Source organism: Hyperolius riggenbachi, chromosome 2 (assembly GCF_040937935.1).
Source record: "Hyperolius riggenbachi isolate aHypRig1 chromosome 2, aHypRig1.pri, whole genome shotgun sequence".
Taxonomy (NCBI): domain Eukaryota; kingdom Metazoa; phylum Chordata; class Amphibia; order Anura; family Hyperoliidae; genus Hyperolius; species Hyperolius riggenbachi.
Genome location: NC_090647.1, coordinates 338791906 through 338816594, shown reverse-complemented (window position 1 = coordinate 338816594; position 24689 = coordinate 338791906). Strand labels below are relative to the sequence as shown.

The following is a 24689-nucleotide window of genomic DNA, read 5'->3' as shown; positions in this document are numbered from 1 at the left end:
AATAGCTTTTGGAACTAGTAGGATGATAAAAAACAGGATGCAATTTTTGTTACGGAGTCTCTTTAAAAGTTTTATACATACTTGGGGCTTCCTCCAGATCCCCCTCCCCCCCCCCATCCCATCCAAAGCTTCCTGGATCCTCTGGTAGAAGCTCTGTTATCTTTGGTCAATCAGGGCCAATCGGCGCAGACGCAATCCGCCCGCGTGCACTCCCCCGTCACGCTCTTGCAGCTGGAAGCGTTCTGCACTGCAACCAGCAACGGAAGCGCAGCGGGGCACGCGCGAGCCATGCATGCGCAGTACGCCACGACTGCAAGCGATAACGAAGCTTCTGCCCGGAGAATCCAGGAGGCTGTGGACAACGGCAAGGGAGCGATCGGTGTGGAGGAAGCCCCAGGTATGTATAATGCTAGTTTTTTTTACAATGAGCTACAATGCGGTTTTTTTTTTGGTCAATTTTCCTTTTGATCGGATCTTTTTTCCGCTCGATTTCCCGCTCGCTTCTCTTATCAATTTCCATTCACTCAGTGGCGTAGCTAAGGAGCTGTGGGCCCCGATGCAAGTTTTACAATGGGGCCCCCAAGCACTCTATACATAACAATTGGTACGGCGCACCAAAACCTGCCAAGGACAACCACAGTGTCAGAGGTGCAAGTAGGGCATGGGGAACAGTTTGTTAATGATTACAGCTAATCAAAGTATCTATAGAAGTGATTATTATGAGCACAGGACCAATAGAGAGCTAATACTGTAGTTGAGGGAGGGTCCTTCGGGGCCCCTCTGGGCCAAGGGCCCCGATGCGGTGGCAACCTCTGCAACCCCTATTGCTATGCCCCTGCATTCACTTTTATGAGAAATTGAGCAGTAAAATGATTGAAAGTTAGATTGAACATGTCAGAAATTATCTATCGAACCATCTATCTGCCGAAACAAACGCATAGTGTATTCCCAGCATGAAACTTTTAAGTCCTGTCTTCTCAGGTAGCAATGTGGCATTCATGTGTAATTGTAATGCTAAACAGAGAATGATGAAGGCATGAGATGTTAAATTAAAAAAAAAATCCATATTAAAAATGGTATCTCACTAATCAACCCTGCTCAGCATAGCTGCTGCCAGCACAGTGTACATTGTCTAGTTTCTCCAGAAAGCTAGATCATTGCTTATGTTTGCTGCGAAACAATTGCAGTAAGGGGGGTAATCCATGTGCACAGACCGAAGGGATGCAGAAGTTTAGAGGAGGGTTCCAAAGAGTTTGCAAAGAATGTCTGTAATACTCTCCACCCCCTTCACACAAACATTCCAGCTGCCTGCTGTGATGTCATCCGAGTCACAGGAAACAGCAGAGCCCGAAGGGGGATGGGGTGGCTCTTTAAATCCTGAATAATAATAATAATAAATTATCTTGTGACATCGCAGACAGATGAAAGACGGTAAATAATACATCCTTTATTTCTTAGCAGCTATAACAAGTAAAATGAGTGTGTATGCATGCCTGGAAATATGTGCTGAGCAATGTCTGCTTGTTCAAGATGTCTGTGTGTGGATGTGCAGTGTACTTGCTGTAAACATAACAGGAAGTATGTAAGTTTGAGATATACTTTTGTATGTGTAGCTTCAGAACAGCAATCCTTTTTCTCTGTTCAGCAGCAGTATGGAGGATAGTTTCTGCACACGTTTATACAGAAGAGTGAAAATTATCCTGTCACATACTGATACTTACAGGGTTTCTAGGAAGAATGTGGTAATCTTTTAAGAAAGCAATGTAATTTTTTTCCTATTTAATTAGAACAAAAAGGATGTTATATAGTAGTTGGATTAGGGTGGTGATGCATTAATGCTTGTGTTAAGTTTTTTTGTTTGTACTTAGTGGTATGACTTTTACATGCTTTTAGTATGACAAGGCACGCTGTGCTGATTATACAGTAAATATTTGATTACTGACTTCAGTGTTTTCTTTTGGGAAAATCTTTCCTTGTCCTGCCACTGACAGTGTGGCTCGGTTTCCACTTGCTGCAAAAACTTACCCGTTCAGTACTTTTTCTGCAGCTCCGAGAAAAGCAGGAAGAAGATCTTATTTTTAAAAATTGCATCTGCTTCCACTTGCTAAAAAAATGGATCTGTTTGCTTTAAAGTGAAGTCCTCACCTGCTGTGGACAGGCTGATGTCCACCTATGGTGCAAACCCATCCACCCAGGCATAATTGCGAGGAGAAAATGGCGCAGAGACACTGAATTGATCCACTCCGCTCTATGCCAAATAGACTGTCCCAATCGGCAACTGAGACTATGGCCCAGTGCACACCAAAACCGCTAGCAGATCGTCAAAACGCTAGCGGTTTTGGGAGCAGAGAGCAGATATTTGGCCGGGTGCACACTAAGCGGATTTTGTATGCGATCCACCAGCCGCATCAGCCAGTGAAAACGCTTGGCTATTGTATTTCAATGTGTGGTGCACACCGGCGGTTTGAGGTTTTTTAGCAAACCGCAAACGCGCAGCAGGAGGCGCGTTTGCGGCTTGGCAAAAACCTCAAACCGCCGGTGTGCACCATCCCATTGCAATACATTAGCCAAGCATTTTTCCAGGCGGATGCGGCCGGCGGATCGCTCCAAAAACCGCTCGGTGTGCACTGGGCCTAAAGGCTCATACACACATCAGACTATAGTCTTTGGAAACTGAAAGATCACAGACCAATTTTACCCCCTTCCATGTAGTATGAGAGCCAAACTCTACACAGTCTTTTCTATGGAGCTGAACTCCACATCAGAAAAAAATCTTTGCAAGATGCTGCACACACAGATGCTGTACAGACACAAAAGATCAGTATCTGCAAAAGATCTGTTCCTGCCAAAAATCCATTATATTGCGCTTTTCTCCTTGCGGACTCAAAGCGCCACTCATATCATTGCCATATCATTGCAATTTGCAGGAATAGATTTTTGGCAGGAACAGATCTTTTGCAGATACTGATCTTTTGGGTCTGTACAGCATCTGTGTGTGCAGCATCTTGCAAAGATTTTTTTCTGATGTGGAGTTCAGCTCCATAGAAAAGTCTGTGTAGAGTATGGCTCTCATACTACATGAAGGGTGGTAAGATTGGTCTGTGATCTTTCATTTTCCAAAGACTATAGTCTGATGTGTGTATGCACCCTTACAGACCTCTTTATAAAGTGGCATTAAAGGGACACCTGAAGTTAAAGGCGTATGGAGGCTGATTCACACTGATTCTTTGACATCAGTAGTGTCTGAATCTCACACCTGAAACAAGCATGCAGCAAGTCCAGTCAGGAGGCTTCAGTCAGAAACATTGATCTGCATGTTTGTTCAGGGTCAATGGCTAAAAGTATTTACAGGCCGATTGATTTTCCGATCGTTTTTCTGATCGATTTCCATCCACTTCTATGAGAAAATCGATCCGAAAAATGATCAAAATCATATCAGACCTGTTGAAAATTATCTATAGCGCCAAAAAAACTTCATTGTGTATTCCCAGCATTAGAGGCAGAGGATCAGCAGGACAGTCAGGCAATTTGCATTCTTTATTTGCATTCTCTCACTTCAGGTGCGTCATCCTACAGATGAGAATAGTTTCACCAATACTATTCCATTCTGTGAGGCCACAGAGGATCTGGCTGTCAGAAGTGATTGCAAGTCCCTTCCACTCAGGTGGCTAAGGCCCCGTTCACACTTAGGCCTCTTTCACAGAGGGACGTTGCGTTTGATGCAACGTTAAGGTCGCAAAACGTGCCCCTAATGCAACGCATTGAAAGACTATAACTTGGACATTATAGTACATTCTTTAGCCCTGTGTTTGGTGCGCCGTTTTCGTCGCACAGTGATGGAACGAAAACGGCGCATGCATTACATTTAAAAAAAAACAACATTACTGAGCATGTGCAACACGCACAACGCAGCAGATTTATTGCTAAACGCACAGCATGCAGCACTTTCTAAATATTGCTACACGTTACACACAACGCAACGTGTGCACTGTGGATGTTGCACAGACTTAATATTGCTGTGCGTTAGTCCACGTTAAAACATTTTCTAACGTGCAACTTTAATGTCGCACTGTGAAAGAGGCCTAAATCAGTTGCTCTCAGTTATAACTGAAAGAAAACTGATTTTCAAAGTAATGCCCATGTTTTCCTATGGCACAGTTCAAACGTTCAGCGGTTTAACTGAAATCTTCCCAGTGCACTGCTATGGAAAAACCGCATAGCAACGCACACTAACACGTATGAACGCATACTAATGCACACTAACGCATACCAACTGATTATGTGTAAAAGGGCCTTACCCTACTTTATCCTCTACAAGTCAATTGCAGCAGTTTCTTTCAGTGAGGTAGCAGTAGATTCTTACTGCTTTGTCATTGGCACCGTAATGTGAACAACGCATAGGTAGTGCATTGCAGTGCGACAAGCTGTGTTAGGACTGGTTAACACGGGCATCTGCCCCGTGTTTACCGCCGGCTTTCGGGACTTGGCGTTATACCGGGCTTTTACCGGCGTTTGCACAAACGCGGCGTTCAGATTCCGATTATCCCTGGCGTTCGAGGCGACCCTGGACGCTACATGTAGCGTCCTGGGACGGTTAACCGATGTGGCTAATGTCCCCCTGTGGGGGAGAAAAACACTGACTGCAACTGAACGCCACTGAAAGCTCGAACGCAACGCTGCCGCAATGCCGCTGAACGCAACTCCTCTGAAAGCCATGTGAACCAGCCCTTAGAATGCAGCCTTTATACTCACCACAATGCACCACTGTGAACCTAGTCAAACAGTGGCGATTTATTGCCAGGGCTGTGAAGTTGGATCAATTTTCGGATACCTGGAATCGGAGGTGGTACTTATCCGTTAGCCGGGTGCATCCAGCAGGTGGCGCTAATTACTATTCCCCCTCCAGGCCGCCATGGATAGTAGGGAAAGATGTAACTCTGGTGGAGTTTTGTCGCCACCTGCCGGATGCGCCCGGCTAACGGATAAGTACCTCGGAGGTTTTATAAACTGAGGAGTCAGATGATTTTTGTACTCACTCCAGAAACCTGCAAGGGCTGTGGAGTCGAAGTTGAGAAGTTGTAGTTGGAGCAATTTTTGGTACCTGGAGTCGGTGATTTCATAAACTGAGGAGTCGGAGTTAGAGTTGGAGTCGGGTGATTTTTGTACCAACTTCAAAGCCCTGTTTATTGCTGTTTTACCAATAGGCCCCTCAGGGTTCTGCCATTGGCTCAGTGTGTCTTTGAAACAGGGAAATAGAAAAATACCACTGACAGGGATGGATGACCTAATAACTCCACTGACTATCCAACTCAGTAACTCCCCCGACTATCCAAAGTTAAAGAAAAAGTTATTACTAGATTTGGATTTCACTTGAGTCAGAAGCTTCCATGGTCTCTTACAATATTGGGTGTAGTGACTGTGAACACTGTAAGTAGTCCATGAATCTATAGCACCATGTGGTGATGAAGGAAACCGCATTTTGCTGTAACGCCTGGTTTTTGGAATAATATGGTACTTCAGTGCTAAATTGTGTATCTTTAGGGTGCATTTTTTTATGTTTAAATTACATGACTGTCGGCGAACACAAAAATGTAACATTAAAATTGCCATGCAAGTGTAAAAATAATGCTAAATGATGTATTTGCACATTAAGCGATACAAAATTAGCCTCACATATAACCGGGACAACACAAACGGCTACACACATACAGTTAGTATATGAAATAAAGCATTGATTAGAGTATGATAAAATATGTGATTGTATTTTTGTGACTCGTGTTAAACTCTACGCATTGCCTCAGGTTAATTTTGGGTACTTATCCGTTAGCCGGGCGCATCCTCTAGGTGGCGACAAAACTCCACCAGAGTTACATCTTTACCTACTATCCATGTCGGCCTCGAGGGGGAATAGTAATTAGCGCCACCTGCCGGATGCGCCCGGCTAACGGATAAGTACCTAATTTTGTTTCAATTCCACGTTGTCAGCAGGCTTACATATTCACTTGGGAAACTTTTTTCCCATCGGTTTTCTTTGAGGGTGCGTTTCCACTAGTGCGGTGGGAAATCGCTGCGGATTCTCCGCAGACGAATTTGTATGCAGGAGCGAAATCGCATGCGGTTGTATGCGAATTTTACCGCGAATTCGCATACGATTTCGCATGGATGACGCTGTGTGCGAATTTAACCATTATTATTATTATTATTTATTGTATTTATAAAGCGCCAACATATTACGCAGCGCTGCACAATAGATAAATGGGTTAACATACAGGTAGAACATACGGAAACTCACAACAAAACAAGATCATGCAAATGATTTGATAACAATACAGTGTCATAGGTCAAGATAGAGACTGTTCGAGTCTACAAGAAGGGTGGTTGTGAGTAAGATTGCATAATCAAGATGGATACATTAGGGAGGATGGCCCTGCCAGAGGCTTACAATCTAAAGGGTGGGGTGGAGACAGTAGGTGCGTCTTTTGAGAGGGGGTCTAACAGAACATATTATGATACTGGTGTAGGGGGGTATGCGAGCGTGAAGAGGTGAGTCTTGAGAGCTTGTTTGAAGGTATTAAAGGTGGGGGCGAGTCTGACGGCTGGTGGGAGAGAGTTCCAGAGAGTAGGGGCAGCCCTGGTGAAGTCCTGCAATCGTGCGTGTGACTGAGTTATGCGTGGTGCGACTAGGCGCAGGTCATTGGAGGATCGGAGGGGGCGGGCTGGTATGTGCCTGTGGACCAGATCAGAGATGTAGGTCGGGCAGGTCTTGTGCACTGATTTGTAGGCCAAGCACAGGATTTTGAAATTGATCCTAAAGCTGATGGGGAGCCAGTGTAGTGCTTTACAGAGCGGAGTTGTAGAGGCACTGCGGTGAGAAGAATGTATCAGTCTGGCTGCCGCATTCATTACCAATTTAAGTGGGTCAGTACGGTTAGAGGGGAGGCCAGATAGAAGAGAATTGCAGTAGTCTAGGCGGGAGATGACAAGGGCATGGATAAGTAGTTTAGTGGTGTCAAGTGACAGGTAGGAGCGGATCTTGGAGATGTTGCGGAGGTGGAAGTTGCAGGATCTGACAATACCTTGGATGTGGGCTGTAAAGGAAAGTTCAGAGTCCAGAGTAACGCCTAGACAGCGGGCTTGGGAGGTAGGGTGGATAGTAGTATTTTCAATAGTGACGTGCAGATCTGCGAGGGGTGCAGCTGTGCGGGGTGGGAATATTAGAAGCTCAGTCTTGTCCAAATTAAGCTTCAGGTACCTGGCAGCCATCCAGGAGGAAATGGATGTGAGGCAGGCAGAGACTTTGTCCATGGTAGAGGAGGAGATATCTGGGGTGTGGAGATATATCTGGGTGTCGTCGGCATACAGGTGATAATTGAAACCCATGGAGGAGATGATTTTACCAATTGAGGCAGTATAGAGTGAGAACAGGAGTGGTCCTAGGACGGAACCTTGAGGAACACCAACTGAGAGGGGTGTAGGAGTGGATGAGGAGCCATTGAAAAATGTTGTGAAGGAGCGGTTGGAGAGGTAGGAGGAGATCCAGGCTAAGGCTAGGTCCTGAATGCCCATTAGCTGCAGGGAGTGGAGGAGGAGGGAGTGGTCGACAGTGTCAAATGCCGAGGAGAGGTCCAGGAGGAGCAGGATGGAGTATTTACCTTCGGCTTTGGCAAGGGCAAGGTCGTTTACCACTTTGGTGAGGGCTGTTTCTGTAGAATGGGCTGTGCGAAAACCAGACTGCAGGGGATCGAGAAGGGAGTTGGAGTTAAGGAAGTTGGTCAGGCGTTGTTGGGCCAGGCGTTCAAGAATTTTTGAGGCAAAAGGGAGGAGAGAGATTGGGCGGTAGTTGGATGGCAGAGCAGGGTCAAGTGAAGATTTCTTTAGCAGGGGAAGCACAGTGGCCTGTTTGAATATAGAGGGGAAGATGCCGGTGGAGAAGGAGAGGTTGAACAGATGGGTGAGGACAGTCAGTGCCTGTGTGCTTTTTCATTGATTCCATGCGAAATCGTATGCGAATTCGCATGAAAATTCGCATGAAAGAACACCATGCGAATTCCCTATTAAATACATTGTATGCGAATCGCATGCGTGTGTGCGGTGTCCGAATTCGGATGGCTCTGCTGAGCAGATTTTTCCTGCACAAGAAAACGCTCCGTTTTCCTGACAAGTGGACACAGGCTCATTCACTTTTATTGGTTATGCGAATTTGCATGCGGGGAACGCATGCGAATTCGCGTTAGTGGAAACGCACCCTCACTCTTCAAGGAGTTTAGGTTTTCAATGACCTGGTTGCTTTTGGTTGCTGACTCTGAGATTTCTCCATTACCACAGATCTCTTTAGATTTGCGAACAACTGCTGCAACTATTGCAACTAATAAGTGTGCACTAATTAATTGTATAATGCGTGGTACTCTGCTGCCATTAGTACGGTAGTATTCCTGTGCCCGGCCTGCACATGGCAATATTACCACTGGTATGTGCATCAGGCTCTAAGGGCTGGTGCACACCGAGCGGCTTTTTGGGCGTTTTCAGATCCGCTTGCGGCTGCGGATCTGCTTGGTCAATGTATCTCAATGGGGTGGTGCACACCAGAGCGGCAGGCGTTTTGCAGAAACGAAAAATGCCTGGGTGAGGCATTTTTTGGATTTCGGATGCGTTTCTGCCTCAATGTTAAGTATAGGAGAAACGCAAACCGCTCTGAAAAACGCCTGTTCAGAGCGGTTTTGCAGGCGTTTTTGTTACAGAAGCTGTTCAGTAACAGCTTTACTGTAACAATATATGAAATCTACTATACTGAAAACCGCAGCAGCAATCCGCAAAACGCTAGCAAAACGCCTCATAAAAATAAAAAAAAGCGTTTAAAAATCTGCTAGCATTTTGCGGATCTGCTTGCGGTTTTTGGTGTGCACCAGCCCTTAGGGCTGTAGCTAGTTGCTGCAATCCAGCTGGCTTTGTGACATGGCCCTTACAAGGTACAGCTGTGCTGTGTGTAGTTGTTTGAACATTTGTAATATAAGCCAGACAGTAGATATGCCACTGCAACAACTATTGTATTAATAGTGATGCAAGATGTAAGTCCAGTTTAAAGTAAGTAAGTAAGTACACTTGCTTAAAGGAAACTTAAAGCCATTGAAATGTGGTATGTTTCTTTTTAAACAATACCAGTTGCTTGGCAGCCCTGCTGGTCTATGTGGCTGCAGTATAAGCTGAATCACACACCTGAAACAAGCAGGCAGCTAATCCAGTCTGACTTCAGTCAGAGCACCTGATCTGCATGCTTGTTCAGAGGCTGTGGCTAAAAGTATTAGAGATACAGGAACTGGTATTATTTTAAAAATAGAAATCCATAGCCTTCTCAGTTTAGGTTCTTTTTAACTTACCTTACCGTGACAAACTGATCCTCTGGTCCCCAGCAGCAACCCATTTTCATTTCCAGCGACTCAGTCAGACGATGGCCACTGCGCCTGCACAGCCCTGGTTGTGCACGTCTTTGATTGCACTCCTGCTGCCGGGAGCATTGTGCGCATGCGCAGTATGAGATTTTCCTGGGAACGGGAGTGTGATCGAGGATGTGCACAGCCAGGGCTATGCAGGCGCAGTGTTCATCAACTCGCTAAGTCGCCAGAAACTAAAGTGGGTCGCTGTGAGGGACCGGATGATTGGTTTGTCCCGACGCGGGCACAGGACAGCTGCAGGGGGCCGGCAGAAGACCCAGGTAAGTTAAAATGTCTTTTTTTTTCAATGTCTTTATTCACAGCTGGATTCACACTGTACTGAAGCGGTACTGTGTCTATATTGAACTGGTAGATTATACCATTCCAGGATCCTTTGCAGGATCCACTGACGCTCCAGAGCATACGTGTGCTGCTCTGCTGTCTGGAAAAATGTATTTGTACTCACCTGATTGCTGCCACACACGTATGACACCATATTAACCAAATATGTTTATCTTGCTCTCATCAAACCACAGGAGGTTTCCAGTAATCCATGCACTTAGCCTGCTTATCTTCAGCTAACTGTTTGATGCAGTGTGGCTAGGCTGCGGTCACAGTAGTGCATTCCGGTGCGGTATAGTGGTCTCTTTGTAACGCAGCTTGCTGCACTGCAATGCACCACATATAGTGACACTCATATTGCGGGAGGTGTGTTCTCACATAGAAATATCATAAATAGGAAGCATTTCACAATAATAGGCAGAATGTCCCCTCACCTGGCTTCAGTGCTTTGATCGGCTGACCTGGTGGTGGTGCTGTGCTCTCCTGGCCTGGTGGTGATGCTGTGATGTGTGCTTGGTTGGCTGGCGGTGAATCTGGGCAGGCTGGCGGGGATGCTGGCTGGCTGTGATGCTAGCAGTGAGGTTGTGCTGGCTGGCAATGATGCTGGGCTGGCTGGTTGTGATGCCGGTCTGGCTGGTGGTGATGCAGGTCTGGCTGGCCTGGAAAGCAGAAAACTGTATACTTACCTACCAGTAATTTTCCTTTCCTGATGCATCCATGGCAGCACATTGGGTAGTGGCCCCACCCACACTACCCCATTGGACGAGTGAATATTCAAGTAGTTTGAAGCAGCAGAGAACACTGCTTTTGTAACTATTTAACTCACCGAATAATCAGGTGGGATCCATGTGCTGCCATGGATGCATAAGGAAAAGAAAATTACTGGTAGGTAAGTATACAAATTTCCGCTTTCCTTATGCCTCCATGGCAGCACATTGGGATATAACTAGTACAATAAAATAAGGGAGAGAAATGGTTTGCAGTTTGAAAGAAAAAAAGATAACATAAATGTATTCGTTTTTTTGCTAAAGAAGAGGAGATAACGGCTCTCCCGAATTCCACCGAAGTGGATGCAGAAACATCAACTTTATAATGAGCAATGAAGGTGTTTATTGATGACCAATTTGCTGCTTGGCAGATCTTAAAGAGAGCCCGAGGTGTGTTTAAAGAATGTTATCTGCATACAGAGGCTGGATCTGCCTATACAGCCTAGCCTCTGTTGCTATCCCAAACCCCACTAAGGTCCCCCTGCACTCTGCAATCCCTCATAAATCACAGCCGTGCTGTGAGGCTGTGTTTACATCTGTAGTGTCAGTCTCAGCTGCTCCCCCGCCTCCTGCATAGCTCCGGTCCCTGCCCCCCTCCATTCCCTCCAATCAGCAGGGAGGGAAGGGATGCAGGCGGGGACCGGAGTTCTGCAGGAGGCGGGGAGAGCAGCATACTGACACTATAGAGATAAACACAGCCAGCTCTGACAAGCTGTTTGTCAGCAGCGTGGCTGTGATTTATGAGGGAGTGCAGAGTGCAGGGGGACCTTAGGGTGGTTTGGGATAGCAACAGAGGCTGGGCTGTATAGGCAGATCCAGCCTCTGTATGCAGATAATATTCTTCAAACCCACCTCGGGTTCTCTTTAACAGGGGGCACCTTCGCGAAAGTAGCCCAGGACGTGGACACTCTCCTTGTGCCCTGATATCTTCTGGCGGTTGCGCATTGATAGCCCGGTAAGCATGTTGGATGATCTTCACAAGCCATGAGCTAATTGTCCGGGATGAAGCAGCTTGTCCCTTTCTATAGCCCGCTGAAACCACAAAGAGTTTATCAGATTTCCTAAAGGACTCTTGAGATGTAGGCCTTCAGAACTTTTGCAACATCCAGAGAGTGTATTTGTGATGACTCACTATCTCGGAACACAGGTAAGGACCATTCTTGGTTTATGTGGTAGGCCGATGAAACCTTTGGTAAGAATTGATACACTGGTCATAATTGTACCCTATCAGGGTAGAACACTGTGTAGAGTGCTTTGTAACATAAGGCCTTTAGCTCGGAGACTCTTCGGGCTGACGTGATTGCTACTAGGAAGATTGTTTTGAGGATCAGATTCCACAGTGAACAGTCCTCAATGGACTAGTGGCAGGTCCCACTGCGGAAAAGTTGTTTTAATAGGAGGTGTGATCTTCAAAACTGCTGATACAAACTGTTTTGCTAGAGGGTGGAAAGCCCATCTTTTGTCTATAAGAGCTGAGATAGCTGAAATTTGGACCTTTAAAGCATTGATGCTTAGTCCTTTATCAAGGCCCGTTTGCAAGAAATCTAGAACTTGTTGGGCCTGTGGAAAAAGGAAGTCAAAAGATCGATTTGACGCATATTCAATAAATCTGTACAATACCCTGTGGTAGGTCGCGTTAGTCGTCTTCTTCCTTGCCTGAAGTAGTGTAGCAATGACAGCCTCCGAGCAGCCTAATCTTCTGAGTTTCCCCCTCGCAACCTCCAAGCAGTCAAGTTTAGACGTTCCGGGTTGGGATATAGGATAGGACCCTGAGATAGAAGGTCCTTCCTGAGTGGAAGTGGATAAGGCTCTGCCACTGACATCTTCAACAGTAGGGGAAACCAGGGTCGTCTCGGCCAGTTCTGAATTACTTCTAAGAGGGTCACCTGTTCTGAAGCTAGGCGGACTATCAATTTGTGAATTATCAGGATCGGTAGGAAAACATACGCCGTTGAGAAGTTCCAAGGAACTGATAGAGCATCGACAGCTTCCGCTTGGCAGTACGGATATCTTGCATAGAATCTCGTGTACTTCTTGTTGGTGTTGGATGCTATCAGGTGTATGTCCTGCGTCCCCCACAGGTGACATATGTCCCTGAACGACTGTTGGTGTAGAGACCACTCGTTGTTGTCCAAGGTAGTCCGACTTAAGAAATCAGCTTCTATGTTCTGGATTCCCGGTATGTAAATCGCTTTTAGAGAAGAAAGATGATCCTCCGCAAATCGAAAGATTTGACTGGTGATCGATAGGAGTGGTAGACTGCGAGTGCCCCCTTGTCTCTGAATGTACGACACTGCTGTTCTGTTGTCGATTCTCAACAGTACATTCTTCCCCTGAACCTGCAGTAGGAAGGCTTGTAAAGCACAAAGTACTGCGTTCAGCTCCAGATAGTTCACTGGTTTCCCCGCGATTTTGCAGTCCTATTTCCCTTGTGCTGTTCGACTGTCGCAGATAGCACCCCAGCCTCTCATACTGGCATTGGTCGTGACTATGGTCGGTTTCTTCATCCATAACGGGATATGAGCTGTGATGTTCACTCTCTCCAACCACCAGGCTAGGCTCTTCCTCATGGCGTTGAAAATTATGATCTGTTGATCTAACTTCCACCTGTTCGACTGGTTCAGGAACCCGAACTGGAACCCCCTGATGTGCCAGTGGGCCCAGGGAAACATAGGAATGGTGAAGAAGAGTGTTCCTAGCAGCTTGAGACATTGTCTCGCTGTTGCCTTGGTGGATACTGCCACGTTCAGTACTCTCTCTTGAATGATGGGAATATTTTCGTCCGGTAGCGAAACTGAATTGTGGTGAGTCTGAAATCGGGCCCCCAGAAAAATTAGATCTTGGACTGGTTCCAGCTGACTCTTCTTCACATTGATTAACCACCCGAAGTCTTTCAATGTTTGTAGCAAAAGGGACCTGTGTGCAAGAATAGTATTCTTGTTGTCGGAGAGGAGAAGCATGTCGTCCAGATAATGGTGGAGACGCAGTCCTTGTAGAGGAAGTAAAGCTACTACTGACACTAACACTTTTGAGAAAGTCCTCGGTGCTGTTGATATCCTGAATGGGAGACAGACAAATTGGAAATGCCGATCCACCGCTGAAAATCTCTGATATTTCTGTAAATTGTGCTGGATGGGAATATGAAGATAGGCGTCTTCCAGGTCGACTGATAGCATCCAATCGGTTGGGGTTACTGCCTGCATAATGGATTGTAGAGATTCCATTTTGAAACTTTTTAAAACTATGTACTTGTTTAATTCTTTCAAATCCAAAACCGGGCGCAACTTCCCAGATTTCTTTTGCACCAAGAAAAGAGGGGAGTAGAACCCTTTCCCTCTTTCTTGTAAAGGAACCTCTAAGATGGCCTGTTTCTGGATCAACTCCTTTACATAAGAAAACAATATTTCCTGTTTTGAAAGACACTAAGGGATTCTTGTTGGCATAAATCTGTCTCTCTGAGACTTTTTGAAAGTCCAGTAATGTTGAGATTGTCCTGTTCACCCAAGGGGATGGAATCTTTCCCTTCCAAATGTCCGAAAACATTTTCAATCTCTCTCCTACCAGGACATCCTGGACTGACCCATTGTCAAAAGGACTTCTGCTGTTTCCCAGAACTAACGGTTGATTTTTGTTTAGTAGCTCTCTGAAGAGTTGATTGAGAACTCTGCCAGTTCTTGCGGTAATTTCTACCAGGACGGTATTACTCCGCATTTCTGAACCGGGCTTGTTGGGAGGACTGAGAAGTGTTAGGCTTCTTCCCACGACGGTCCTGTGGTAGTAGACCCGACTTACCCCCTGTGACAAAGGCGATAGCTGCATCCATTTTTTCACAGAAGACCGCCTTCCCGTCATAGGGAATCTTGCACCATAGTTGGCGAGAATTCGAATCTGCAGACCATGATCTCAACCAGAGAGCTCTCTTTGCAGTCACAGAGTATACCATTGAGCGAGCTGAACACCTTATAACGTCGAAAGCCGCTTCTCCAGTAAAATCTGCAGAGAGCTTTAGATCTAATGCAGAGATGATGGACTCCTTCTCCATGTCAGACCTGATTGCATCTTCTACGTTATCTGTCCAGCCAGGCCCTAATGGCCTTGCCTACAGCCGTGAGAGCGATTGCCGGTTTGCAGGCACCTCGCGACGAAATATAGATCTTCTTTAGATCCAAGTCTGCCTTTCAGTGTAAAGGGTCAATAAAAGAGACAGAGCCTTCTAAAGGGAGAGTCCTATGTCTGGCGAGACGTATGACAGAAGCGTCCATTACAGGTGCATTATCCAAAGGTCTAGCCTCTTCCTCTGAAAGTGGATACAGTTTCATTAGTCAGTTGGATAAAGACAGCTTCTTCTCTAGTTTTTCCCGTTCCTCCTTTATAATCTCTTCTATTTCCACCATATAGGGGAATGTATCTTTCGATTTATCCAGGTGTTTGTAGTACCTGGGCTTTTTAGGTTTTCCGTCTTGGGTCTCTTCCTGTTCCCAATCAATTGCCTCTCTAACGGATCTAATGAAAGGTTGTACTAGAGAGAAATCAAATCCTCCCGTGATATTTTCCGTGTCCTCAGAGACAGCTGCAGCTGAAGTGGAGGGCCGGGACTCAGCCATTGGATGTGCACCTGAGGGTAGACTTGCTACGTATGTCTCCATCGACTCCTGTACTGCTTTTTTAATTAAAGTTGACACGTCTATTGTAGATAGCTCCGGCTCTCCTGCCATTTCTGCAAAGCAACTGGTACATACACTTTTTCCAGGGATGACCGTATCTCCACAAGCCCAGCACCCACTAATTTGAGGGATCGGTTGAATAGGTGGCTGGTTACGGACTGGAGATCTACTCCTACTGCATAAGAAGAACATCTTTGAGACGATGGAGATCTTCGACGAGACTCAGATCTTCTCCTTGATGATCTTTTTTTGACTTTTTATGTCAGGATCTTCTGGGGCGGCTGAAAAATAGTCAAAATTATGACTATTAGAATTTTTAAAGAGAATAACTCCCATTTAATACAATAAAAAATAAAACTTACCTAACCCCCTTACCTATCAATATGACGCTGGCCTGATTTGGGCGCTTGAGTGTCCATTTTAGAGCAGCAGAAACCCACTGCAAAGATAGAAGGAAGTAGTAGACAAGAAGTGTGAATAAGAAGCTAAAGTCAAAATTGAGGTTCCCCCAAATATATACAGCCACATATACTACCCCCCAGCCAATAAGAGCATCTCACCTAAGAAATCGGATAACAGTATACATAAATCCAGGCTTCACAGCAGCAGCCAGGCGTGTAAGCGTCCAGAGACAGCGCTCCGCTCAGCTGCTGCTGACTAAATAGAGGAAAGAAGACGTTCGGCAGCCCGCCCACCTCCATCATTGGTCTGAGGAGAACATCCTTCTCCGCCCACATTACTATGGCGATGGGGAGCCCAATCGGGAGGTATGAAGAGGCAGAAGGTGGGGAATAAGCCTCGAAGAGCGAAGGGACAGAGGCGTATGCGGAAAAGGAGCCACATGACCTCCCGACCACGCCCCCCGACCGTGGAATGCACGCTGGAGAGACATGCCGCAGCCATAGCAGGGAAACAGGCGCCGCAGACCAGACAGAGAGGAAAGGACAGTGCGCATTACACTCCATTGGACTGAAAACGTAAGTAGGCAATATCTATAGCAGGGTAATGCAGCATTTAGCCACCATCCACCACTATGCCTAAAACCCCCCAAGACCAGCAGAACGGGGGTGCCACCATAAACTGGATTTACATGCTGAACAGGGGCCTTCACACAGGGGGAGTCGAACTGCGTGGACGCTACATGATGTGGCAGGTAAGGGGTAAAAGAAAAGTCCTGCAGAAAACTGCAAAGTCCCATGAGGTGAGGACAAGAGAAAAAAGCAGTGTTCTCTACTGCCTCAAACTACTTGAATATTCACTCGGCCAATGGGTTAGTGTGGGCAGGGCCACTACCCAATGTGCTGCCATTGAGGCATAAGGAAATTAGTTATGCTGGGCTGGTTGGCTGGTGATGATGCTGGTTTGTCTGGCGGTGATGCTGGCTGGCAGTGATGCTGGGTGGGCTGGTTGTGATGCTGGTCTGGCTGGCCTGGGGTTGAGAACGATGGGCTGGCTGGTGATGATGCTGGTCTGGCTTGCCTGGCTAGTTGTGTATGGGCTGGCTGGTGTTGATGCTGGTCGGGCTGGCCTGGCTGGTGGCGATGCTGGGGTAGCTGGTGGTGAAGATGGGCTGGATGGCTGACCTGACTAGTGATGATGCTGCACTGGCTGGTGGTGATGCTCTGCTGGCAGTGGTGATGATGGGCTGGCTGGTGATGATGCTGGTCTGGTTGGCCTGGCTGGTGGTGATGCTCGTCTGCCTGGCCTGACTGGTGGTGATGTTGGTCTGGCTTGTGGTGATGTTGGTCAGGCTGGCCTGCTGGTGATGCTGGCCTGGTTGGTGGTGATGCTGGTCTGCCTGGCTGGTGGTGATGCTGGCCTGGCTGGTGGTGATACTAGTCTGGCTGGCCTGCCTGGTGGAGATGTTGGTCTGACTTGTGGTGATGTTGGTCAGGCTGTCCTGGCTGGTGGTGATGCTGGCCTGGCTGGTGGTAATGCTGGCCTGGCTGGTGATGATGTGGCCTGGCTGGTGGTGATGCTGGCCTGGCTGGTATGTGGTAATGCTGAAGACAACAATTGTGCAAAAATATTTATAAAAAGTATCCGTCAGGGAACATTTTCCATAGCAGAGAATGACAAAAAATGCATCAGTTTTGAGGCAACAACATCGACTTGTTTCGGGATAGACCCTTCATCAAGCCTCCACAAATAGAGACAAATCTGTATAGTTAACACATGTTCTTAATAAACATCTGGACAACATGAAGCCAGGTATAACCACTTATCCAATTTTCAGACACGGGAGCCGCACAAGGCAGGAGCTGGAGAGGAATTGCCGTTGAGACGTTGTCGCCTCAATTTGCACAATTGCACTAATCTTGATGTTAACAACTGATGCATTTTGGCATTCTCTGCTATGGAAAATGTTCCTTGACGGATACTTTTTATAAATATTTTTGCACAAGTGTTGTCTTCAATAAAAATCTTTTGTATTTTGCATATAAACTCTTCAAGTTTCTTCAGTTTTTTGCTACATATATCCTTTTTATCAGTATAAAGTCTATGTAGGTGTTGTGGCACACCTGAGAGGATATTATTACTACTTCTTTTGTTTCCCTGTATACGGAATATGGTGGTAATGCTGGCCTGGCTGGTGGTAATGCTGGCCTGGCTGGTTGGTGGTGATGCTGGGCCGCCTGACTGGTGGTGATGCTGGTCTGGCTGGCCTGGCTGGTGGTGATGCTGGTCTGGCTGGCCTGGCTGGTGGTGATGCTGGTCTGGCTGGCCTGGCTGGTGGTGATGTTCGTCTGGCTTGTGGTGATGTTGGTCAGGCTTACCTGGCTGGTGGTGATGCTGGCCTGGCTGGTGATGATGTGGCCTGGCTAGTGGTAATGCTGGGTTGGCTGGCTGGTGGTGATGCTGACCTGGCTGGTGATGATGTGGCCTAGCTGGTGGTAATGCTGGGCTGGCTGGCTGGTTGTGATGCTGGCATGGCTGGTGATTATGTGGCCTGGCTATTGGTGATGCTCACCTGGCTCGTGATGGTGCTGGTCTGGCTGGTGGTGATGCTGGCTGGTGTTGATGTGGCCTGGCTGGTGATAATGCTGGGCTGGCTGGCTGGCTGGTGGTGATGCTGTCCTGGCTGATGGTGATGCTGGTCTGGCTGGCCTGGCTTTTGGTGATGTTGGCTGGCTGGCTGGTGTTGATGCTGGGCTGGCAGGCTGGTTGTTATGCTGGTTGGTGTTGATGCTGGCCCGACAGCAGACGTCACATGGGGCCGGGCAGCCAATGATGGAAAAGTGAAGCTATCTGCTCCCTCACTGGCTGACGGTCCCATGTGATGTCTGCCACCGGGCAGTGTAATGCATCTGTAACTCCCCTGCCCACATCCCTCCATCTCGTGCACAATTCTGCCCCCTGCACACAAGGTAATGACTTCTGTGTGCTGCCCACTGTAATGGTGGTGCCATAGCAATGGATGCACTCCGGCATCCCCAACATCAGAGCACTGTTGCAGGAAACATCTGGGGCACTTACTGGAAAGTCAGCGTTTACTGGAAAGTCTGTATTTTACACAGGGCACTAAAAAGTGTAGCATTTATGTTTCTAACATATTGCCATTTCAGGGTCAAGGCCTTTAAAGAGGAGCAGTGAGCCATACTATCTCAGAAAAAAGTAGATAAATACTTGCTCTACTTACATAACATATGTATTGCATTGTCCACGTTTTGATTTGAGTGATTTTTCTATAGTAAAAAAATAGAAAATCGTTCTTAGGATTCTCCATTTTAACTGTCTCTATCTTGAAGCCAATCCTGATGTCATTTCCTCCCTTGCTCTCCTCTGCCTGATTGTGTATGCATTACCCGCCCTCCTTCCAGTCTTCAGGCACTCCCATCAAGCTCTGTAATAGAAAGAACATTGTCTCAGCATGAGAAATATTGGCCAATTTTACAATTGGAGAGGAACAGAGGTGTGGAAGGGGAAAACGGGAGGGAAAGAGGCTTCAGCCAATCAGGCTGCATTAGTTAAGTCTGAGGGGGAAAGTAAAAAAGCAAAAAAAGACAACCCAGTATGCCCTGCAACTTACTTTGTGCGGCAAAGTACCAAATAAGAGTCAGGTAAACTGGGGAATCATAGAGTGATTTTTAACTTTTGGATTGTCTGGTTAGCTTCCTTATTACTGGTTTACCAGATAAAAAAAAATTGTATTTAAAGCAACCCTGTAAAGAGGAGTGGGAGTACAATTGAAATATTTACCTCATTAGTGGGAAATATTAAAAGTGTACCCAAGCTCCTTTCTACTGCGCATGAGCAGGCGGGCTCGCAAGGCTACAGTGCGGCCATTAATACTGAAGTGAAGCTGCGCGGCCCTGATTCGGAGCGGGGCCACGCTCTGTAACAGAGGACTGCGGATAAGAGAAGGAATCCTCAATAGGATCCTGAGGCTTCCCTCTCTGCGGGGTAAGAACTTGGTTGCACCCAAGCTTCGGCTCGGAGTCACTGTAAGTATTTAGTAGCGTATTTGGCTATTCATATAGCCGTTAACGTTATTCAGCTATGCCTGCACCGCTATGATCTGGAGTGCGGTTATACAATAGGCTATACAGTTACCAATGTTTACCACCAACACACGATAGCCGCGAGTGTGGTTATTTGCCCAAATTATACACTTGGCGATATATAGCCCAAAGTATCAACTGCAGGAAATGGCGGCACCTAATTCCTGATAAAGGCCTGCACCCTTTTTACACGTCTTGCCCAGGAAGTAATTTGTACTGTTATTAGTCAAAGATGATGGTGAGTCCGGTACATACTGTTACATGAGGATAAATTATTTACTTTTGAAGAACTTTGGATTTGGACATACAGCATACGTAATGTTTTTGATTGTTTTCAGGGTCCTCTAAAGAGGATCCTTAACCTCCTGAGCGGTATGGACGAGCTCAGCTCGTCCATCACCGCCGGAGGCTGCCGCTCAGGCCCTGCTGGGCCGATTTTCTTCAAATAAAGTGCAGCACACGCAGCCGGCACTTTGCCAGCCGCGTGTGCTGCCTGATCGCCGCCGCTCTGCGGCGATTCGCCGCGAGCAGCGGCGAAAGAGGGTCCCCCAGCCGCCTGAGCCCTGCGCAGCCGGAACAAAAAGTTCCGGCCAGCGCTAAGGGCTGGATCGGAGGCGGCTGACGTCAGGACGTCGGCTGACGTCCATGACGTCACTCCGCTCGTCGCTATGGCGACGATCTAAGCAAAACAAGGAAGGCCGCTCATTGCGGCCTTCCTTGTTTATTCTGGGCGCCGGAGGCGATCGGAAGAACGCCTCCGGAGCGCCCTCTAGTGGGCATTCATGCAGCCAACTTTCAGTTGGCTGCATGAAATAGTTTTTTTTTTATTAAAAAAAAACCCTCCCGCAGCCTCCCTGGCGATCTCAATAGAACGCCGGGGAGGTTAAAGACATATACCAGTAGTACAGTGCAACAGATTGATCAGGATACCCATTCTTACCTTTATTATCCTGGCTGCAGCATGAGAAAGAGAGAGAGTGAGTGTGTGAGCGTGTGAGTGAGTGAATGTATGTGTGTGTGTGTGTGTATGTGCCTAAGTTCACATCTATAGAAGGCAGAGAGGCCAAAGGGGCATTCTCTCCTATGGGCCTAGTAACAAATGTCCGTTTTAGCCTGTCCAGTTTTGTATGTTGCTAGTCATCTGGCAGCGGACGCTGGAACCTGTCCTGGAGCGGTACAGTCACAGTGTATCTGTACTATACGGATATGGTACAACTAAAAATTCATAGTTAGTATAATGTATTCAACCCACTCTTTCCATATTTTGTTAAGAAGCTGTAAGCCTTGATTCTGAGAGTAAAACATTTTTTATACAATTTATTGGATTTACTTTAATAAAGTTGCTGTAGTCCATGATTGGAAAAAGATAAAAAACTGACAGAGCAAAACTTTACTATGTGATTCCTGGCCATCACAATGCCCCTGGAGATGGCTGCTGCTTCTGCATGTAAAAACATGCAGGAATGCTTTATTCATATTTTCCCATCAGAGAAAATGTTTGTAAAACTTTAAACAACCAGGGGGATTGGGAAAGGGAAAAGAAAAAGCGAATCCCAAAATAGAATGCAGCCACTATATTTATCACTGATATGTGAGACAGTGCAAGGTCAACCAGAATAAATGTACACTTACACAAGTAATTGAAGGTTATTGGCCTTGAGCTGTGTATAAAGTTATATTATTATTCAGGCCCCTTTTACATTTTCATTGGAATTCCACATTGCGTTACCCTGTGTTACTGCATGGTAACGCAATGGCAAGGTAATCAAGCCTAGCACACTTAGGGCTTGATTCACAAAAGCTTGATAACTGATAGCACGCCCGTGCTATGCAGTTACCATGCGATGTGACGCGCGCGACGGTTTGCGCATGTAAATGCTTACACCCACGTGCTACGCGAATGTTTGCGCACGATCACGCGTGCGTTCATGCCCAAACCTTCGTTAGACCACAGTCGATAAGCACCCTAGTGAGGGTATCCGTGTGCTAAGCTGATATGGCGCTGTAGTCCAGCAGCTCCCAAAGCATGAGTAGTAGAGATCAGCAGCACCACGAAGATGTATTTAAGCTCTTTATTGCATAAAGATAAAGCCCAGGGACAGCGACAGATGCTGTTTCGGAGGCAAACTCCTTCCTCAAGCTGTATAGGCACACTCAAAAGAGATAACAACCACAATGGCATTTATATACAGTTTCAATAAGGTCACATGGACCTACAGATAACATCACAATACAAAAAAACATGAATGTCCAATCACAGGGCAAAGCATAATGAGAGGACCTGATGGATAACAGATATGTAAATCAGCAGCCGTTACCACAGCATGATTTAAAAAGTGTCATATCCTTAATGGCCAATCAGCACTTAACAAGTCAGGAGGACCTGATGGGAAACCACAGCACTGTCATAACGCTCCTCCCAATCTCCCAGAGGGCAATGCGAGAAGCATACTGCCGAAAAACGGAACAAACGACATCCGTCAGCCGCATCCATGGGTAAAAGCATCCTAACGATGCGTAAAAACGTACGCAGAAAGTCAAATGTGGAACCATACAAATAGCCGCTATGCCGAACGCAGAAATCCGCAAACTGACGCGTAAAACGCATGTAATACAGAACATGCTGACAAAGTCAGCACCATAAATCATCAAATGATGACCAAAAGCAAAAAATGCTAGTGCTGTGGTAAAGTAAGGCTGAGTGTGCCATAATAGATAACCACCCTTACAAATAAATCATTGCATTAGATGTAAAAAATACAATAACAATAAAGAGACCCAAACCTCAAAAAACAGCAACTCCCAGTATACTCAAAGTGTAACCCACAAGGGAAACACACATAGCTGGACTCGGCAGGCATAGCAGACCGCACAAAAATTTGTAAGGGCACAATAAATCATCAACAAAGCTTGGTTAGCACACGGGCGTAAGCCTTAAGCGCGCAAACCAAATTAAACAGCACGTTACTGTCGGCGGCAGTGAGGCATGCAGACATGGAATCATGGGAATCCCAGTGACATACTTCCTGTCCAGCAGGGAGTACGTCACTGGGCGAGGGATGGCATGAGGAATGTGGGGGGCTATGCATATCACCTGGCCGGTGCACTCTGCCGCAGGGTCATATGAATGGCATTTTGTGGGGGATGCAATGCGAAGGGGGTGGAGCATTACGCCGCAAAGTAGACAGTCTGCTACACACTACAACTGACGAGCACACAGACATGCAATTGGCATAGTGTCTGGCAGATGCCACATAATACACCTTTCAGCTATTTCTCTGAAGTTCTCTAAGGCAACATAGGGCTTTCTCCTTGCCAGACAACAGGGCTGTGGATTTGGTGCAAAAATCCTCCAACTCCTCAGTTTATTATTCCACCAACTCCTCAACGCCAACCTTTCTAATTTGCATACAACAATCTTGTTGGTTTACAGTATGAAACACAAAACGCAGTTATCGCTGTGCAACGCGAAACGATGCTCGTGTGATCGAGCGCCTGTACCCACATTGTGAGATCGTGGAAATGTCCACTCGTCGCTCCCCCCAAAAAAATCGCTGTTTGTAGGGAAATTCACCCAAAGAATTGCGAGGTGGGTACAGGTCTAAAGGGTGACGTGCAGGTACTCTGCAGGTGAATGAGGGGTGTTAGAAATGGGATTTGTAATTTAAGAACAAAGTCTTTCAGAGACCAGAGTAAATCATTTAAAAGGATGTGGTTGTTTATTTAACATTACTGATCTTCCATGAATATTCAAAAATAAATCAATAAAGGTACAAATCTTAGTTACATTATAAATGATTACAAAAGATGAACAAATTGATTGCTGAGTAATCTGGAAGTATATTAATAAAAACTTATTGTATTTGCTTGTATGTCTGCATGTCTGTTGATGTGTCTGTGTGCAAGTGTGATTGTGAAAGAGAAGGGACAAGGGGAGGAACAGGAATGAATCATTCCCGCCTAAAACTCCTTAGAAGGTTCCCATAATGCATTACGATCCTATCTCTGGATTGGTCTAATTAAATCATGCTATGGTTTCTATTTGCTGACTTCCATACCTAGCTGCTTCAATTTCATGTATCTCAAAGCACATGGTAAACTGGTTGAAGCCAGTATTCTAACAGCTTCATTGTACTGCTTTGGACTAGTGACATAATGAGATACAGCTGTTTGACCAGCTTCTGACTGGGGGGGGGGGATGGTTATCCTATACATACCATTGCTTCTCAAAGCAAAGAATTCCTGAGAGCAGATCTATTGTCTATAGAATTACCAACCCAGCCTTGTTACCCTAACCTAAATAATAGAAGATTTCTTTTCGATCAGTCTTATCAATATCACATATATAATTTATCTATAGCTTTGATATCTCAATCGCGTCACATCCAATATAGATAATTATTCTTCCCTTCATAGCTGGGCCCTAGCTATGCAGAGAGCTCAAATCATCACATATCTAGATTACTCGATTAAAATATTAAAACTACTTATTACAAGGGGATTCTTCCTCTAATACACATTCCTCAACATATGATCTGAACCAGGTTTACGGGTGATAGACAACACCTCTGTGTTCAGTTGTGCACCACGTTCTCAGTGGATTCACAGCTCTGCAGGGTGTGCATATGTAGAGTATAGTAGTACTTTGTAACTAAATTTGTAGCCACCAACCCCAAATTTAACAGCATATCAAATTAATTGATTTCATCATGAGCAAAGGGGGGGTGGGGGCTTCATTTGCATAAACTTGCATCAACACAGAATTATTTGCATCTCATTGACCATCCCTACTAGTGACACAACTAAACATCAGGCTTTATTCTTAGTGCAGAGATGTTATCTCACTAATATTGTACTGTAAATGCGAAAGTTTGTATGTTTGTTACTCAAGCATGCAACAATGCCTGAACGGATGTGAATGAAATTTGGCACACACATAGTACATTACCTGGAATAACATATAGGATGCTTTTTATCACCATAACC

At 46.1% G+C, this 24689-nt stretch overlaps 1 protein-coding gene across 1 annotated transcript in view; it reads left to right on the top strand.

The window, feature by feature from the left end:
• Positions 1-1326: 1326 nt before the first annotated feature.
• The window catches only part of LOC137546687 (peroxisome proliferator-activated receptor delta-like), a 66656-nt gene continuing 43293 nt past the window's right edge, over positions 1327-24689 (top strand). Inside the window, exon 1 of the mRNA XM_068269435.1 lies at positions 1327-1431. Coding sequence (XP_068125536.1) covers positions 1422-1431 — 10 coding nt within the window. The 5' untranslated portion in view covers positions 1327-1421. The remainder of the gene's footprint in view (positions 1432-24689) is intronic.